Source organism: Asparagus officinalis, chromosome 2 (genome assembly GCF_001876935.1).
Source record: "Asparagus officinalis chromosome 2, Aspof.V1, whole genome shotgun sequence".
In the NCBI taxonomy this organism is placed as follows: Eukaryota; Viridiplantae; Streptophyta; class Magnoliopsida; order Asparagales; family Asparagaceae; genus Asparagus; species Asparagus officinalis.
The window spans coordinates 33,170,317-33,175,118 of record NC_033795.1 but is presented as its reverse complement, the minus strand read 5'-3'; the positions used below and the strand labels follow the sequence as shown (position 1 = coordinate 33,175,118).

The 4,802-nt window shown below is 37.5% G+C and overlaps 1 protein-coding gene across 1 annotated transcript in view; it reads left to right on the top strand.

The window, feature by feature from the left end:
* Window positions 1,433-4,802, top strand: part of LOC109830638 (threonine synthase 1, chloroplastic-like) — a 20,050-nt gene continuing 16,680 nt past the window's right edge. The window contains exon 1 of the mRNA XM_020397954.1: window positions 1,433-1,573. Coding sequence (XP_020253543.1) covers window positions 1,490-1,573 — 84 coding nt within the window. The 5' untranslated portion in view covers window positions 1,433-1,489. The remainder of the gene's footprint in view (window positions 1,574-4,802) is intronic.

Here is a 4,802-nt window from a genome sequence, read left to right as displayed (position 1 = left end):
AGCTGGAGGCTCACAGCAAGGTCAATCCGGATGTTCACAGCAGGTTCAAGTTGACGAGGATATCATGCGCTCACAAGTTCACACACAACTGGACGTTGAGATCATTCAAGCTCATGTTGAAGGCGAACGGGAAAGGGGGAGAGGAAGAAGAGGCAGAGGGAGAGGGAGAGCGAGAGGAAAGAGAGTTCTAAATATTTGCTAAATTTAGATATACTTCATATGATATTTATGTTTGAAATGCTATGATGTTTATGTTTGAAATGCTATCGTGACTTGATTATGGTTGGATTTTTAGTAAGTGAACTAAATATTATGTTTTGGTTAGAGATTGTTATAGATGTAATAATTATATAAAGATATGTGTTTATTTGTATTTTGAATTTGATTATGGATTGATAAATGTGTAGCAAGAGAGTTTGTGTTAAACTTGACAATTTTAGTCAATGATTGATATATGTTAGCATGAGATTAGATTTTCAAGCAAGTGTGGGATGGAGGGTCTCTGCCAAATGATCGGGGTTGGGAACCCCGACCATTTTGTGCGAGGCAATCCCATCGAAGTGGGTTCTGCCAAACGGTTAGGGTTGGGAACCCCGACAAAATTAGTCGGGGTTCGTAGCCCCAACTTGTTTAGGTCCCCTAACCACGCAAGTACCGTTGGAGTGTCCCTAATTAGTCGAGATTGGCAACCCTGACTAATTAGGAAGTATTTTTTTTAAAATCGATCTAGTTTCTGACAATAATGCTAACATGACCAGAAACTGGGTCGATTTTTGAAATTAAAACTAGAGTGGATAGATTTTTTTTTTAAATTTAGGTTAAGACTATTATGAAAATTTCTTCGTTATAAATACCTTATTGGTCAAGGTCAAGTAGGACTACTTTAACTGCCCATTCGCTAATTTAGTCGGTATTAATTAATCGATTGACCATTTTCTCCTCCCCAAAAACCCTGAACCTGAATCCATCGAGCGTTTGTCTCCTCTGATCCAATGCCGATCGTTCCCGCCGCCGCTGCCACCGCCTCCCTTTATTCTCCTCCCCCCTCTCAAAACCTTAGAAACCCCAAAACCCTAATCTCCTGCTCCTCCTCCTCATCATCAGAACCCCTCACAATCCCCAACACCGCCAACATCACAATCCCTCAATCCCTCCCAAACCCTAAGCTCTCCGACTACTACGTCCTTCGGCCGCCGCCGACCCCTCGCCGGAGCGCCACTCCCTCGACGACATCGTTTACCGCAGCAAATCCGGCGGCCTCCTCGACGTCCGCCACGACATCGAAGCCCTGAAACAGTTCCCCCCGGCATACTGGAAAAAGCTCTTTCACGACCGAGTGAGAGGCACCGAGTGGCCCTATGGATCGGGGGTTTGGTGCTACAAGGAGCTCGTGCTGCCGGAGATAAATGAAGATGACATCGTGTCAATGTTCGAGGGGAACTCGAACTGTTTCTGGGCGAAGAGGTTAGGATTGGAGTATTTTGGGGGGATGAATGAGTTGTGGGTTAAGCATTGTGGGATCTCACATACGGGGTCGTTTAAGGATCTCGGGATGACTGTTCTTGTTTCTCAGGTATATAACATTGATGTTTTTATTGATTAATAGGTGTAGTACTCGATCAAGTTTGTGATTTTGAAGTTTGCAGGACACTCTTGTGGGTGATGATTGAAATTTTAGGATTATTTTTTGATAATTCTCTTTTGGACATAAGAATCTGAAATTAGTCTTTAGGCACTTAGCCATAGCTCTATGTGTGAGATGTATATCCTTTTAACAGAATTACACTGATGACTCGCCATTCTTTTGGTAAAAGAAAAAAAGGCAAACAAGCAAATAGGGCAAGTTGGGCATGGCTTTGAAATTGAACACACTTTTCTCTTGTGAGTAAGTATGGAGTCTTGAGCTCGTAAACCTCAGCCGAAATCTATGCTAAAAATGGTTGTTTGCATCAGAAACAACTATCTCCCCGATTCCATAAAGATTACACATCATAGTATACAAAAAGGGAAAAAAATCCTAAAACAAGACCAACAACACTAATTTCCTAGGAAACATCCAAACAAATAAAAAATGAAAGGGATCAGACATCAACTTGGAGCTCAATCTAACACTTAAGTTGCATGGAAACGGGTACAAGTACAGGTACAAGCAAGGTTTTAAATGTCGGCCGACATGTCAGACATGTCGGCCGACATATCGGTTTGAGGGCTTGACCAACACGACATGGACGTTTTCAACTCGTATGTCGGTTTTCAGGGCCAAATCGAAAATATCAGGGTCATATCGGGCATATCGGCCTATTTTTTAGCTTTGAAAAATCGGCCGGTATGGTACTTTTTTTTAAGATCTGTTTTTTGTTATCGGGTTTGGGTTTAGTGATAAATACCCAAACCCGTTTGACCCGTTCTCATGTTTAAGGGTTTCTTATGAACCCGATAAAAAGAATGTATGAACCCAAATCCATATATTATTTACTTTTTTATATGTTTAGTCTATAGAATTTATAAAGTATGCTTATATTGAATTTATGAATGCTTAGATTACATTTAGGATATGATATTATACATATGCGCACTACCCGATATGGCAATCCGATATTTAGTCAATGTCCCCTGATATATCCCCGATTTCCGCTATCCGACATGGATTTCAGCCATCCGACATGAACCCGATATCCGACATTTAAAACCTTAGATAAAAGTGCGGGTAAGGGTACGGGACACAACAAAACTGTAAAATGTGGGGTACGGGGACACGACTACCTATATATATTAAATTAATAATGTATATGAGATAATTTTTTCTGCTTCACGTGTCATTAGAATTAAAATTCCAATCACATTTTAAAGTTTCTTTTATCATATTGATATCATAAATTGGAAACTACTCATTTTTTTTACTAGACATCCAAACAACCCATTAACTATATAGTTTTAAACTTGGGTATGGATTGAAATGAACCTGACCCATATCTAACTAGTTTTAAGAAACATATGTGAAGTGTAAGCTATACATCCAGGAAGTCTTTGACAAGTGTTTTAAATTAACACATATATCGTATAATTGAGTACATGTTGTGACAAGTGTTTTAAATTAACACATATATCGTATAATTGAGTACATGTTGTAATAAATGCATGCATATATCCAAGAAGTGTCCTCGTATAATTGAGTACATGTTGTAATAAATGCATGCATATATCCAAGAAGTGTCCATGAAGTTTGGATACGGGAAAGTGTTGGTTACGTGTTTGATACGGGTACGACTTCATTATAGAAGTACCCAGGTAACATAGATCTAACATGATTGGGCTCTCAGCTTGTCCACCAACAGTTTTAGTACCCATTCTCCCTGTGGTAGAGTTCATCCTCCCTCCATTAGGCATTAGTGCCATCTACATCACCAGATCCATGACTTGATTGACGATCATGGCGTCCATAACAAATATTTATTGAGCTTTGCTTGTCAAATTTCCTAACCAAAGAGATACCAAGTGATTAATTCACATCAGAAGTTCAAGAGAATGTTTTGATTTAATAGAGAAAAGTTTTTCATTAAGTTATTGCCAAATTAACAAAACTAAAGCGCTGGAATAGAGATCCCAGATCAATTTTTTCTCCCAGTGAAATTGAACAAAATTCAATCGAATCTTTTTCAAGAATTATGTATGAACCAAGAAAGAACTATAAATATCGATTCACAGATTTTCATTATCTCTATTACAGCTTGGAATGTAAGCTCAAGCTTAATTACCTTGTTTCAATGGTTTAGTACGTGGTCTGGTTTGTTATTTTTGATATTTGTAGTAAAATTTTTCTTAAGTAAATAATTCAATTTTCTATTAGTTTTTGGATTATCCTTTTTAGATATAAGAACTGAAACTTAATATATGCGTAAAGCTTGGTGGTTTGCTTTGAGATATTTGTAGGCCACAGATCTATTTGGTGGGTTACGTATTTTAGAAACCAAATTAATTTGTATTAATTCTTTCTAAACTCTGTAAGTTAGTTTTATAAATTTGCACTAATTCTGATGGCATCGTCACATGCTTGGTTGTGAGTGGAATTTGTTATAATTTATTTACTCAATGTATTTGAGTCAGGTTTACATGAAAGCCATTTCTAACAATAAGTTTGCCTACATGATTAAAATTTTTGATGCTCTTAAATGTAATAGTTTAGTTTAATCCTCCACTCTAGGGACGCATTATAGAATGCCTATGTAGAAAGACAATTTATTTTAAATATGGAAACTTATAAAATTACAAGTATATATCAAAAGTAAATAATTGTTGCCTTGTGAGCCTTGGCGCAATGGTAAGATTGATGCTCATGACCTTGAGGTCACATGTTTGAGTCTCAAAAACAGCCTCTTTACAAGCGAGGTAAGGCTGCATGCATCTCACCTTCCACAGACTGCACAACAGTGGGAGCGTGTGCTCAGCCACTCTTTTTATATCAAGAATGTTCTTCTGTTTGTTTTTGTTGTTTATATTTATTTATTTATTTTTGTCCTATTTAATAATAGTTTAACTATTGTGTTGTTATTATCTTCTAGTTTGAGAGAGTCATTCTCTATGATGGAGCTTTGAGATTTGAAATTATCCATTAGTTGTGGAAAAAAACTTGCTGCAGAAGCATGGATTACCTACTTTTTTATTATTCATATACTCTAGAGTTATCCCATTGTTTCCTGGTGTCCTACTGCTAGGAGACTGCCATGTTCCATGTTCATGACCATGCTTCTCATGTTCATGTTAAATAGAAAATTGTTCTTTTTTTTTGTTTTTTTTGGGGGGGG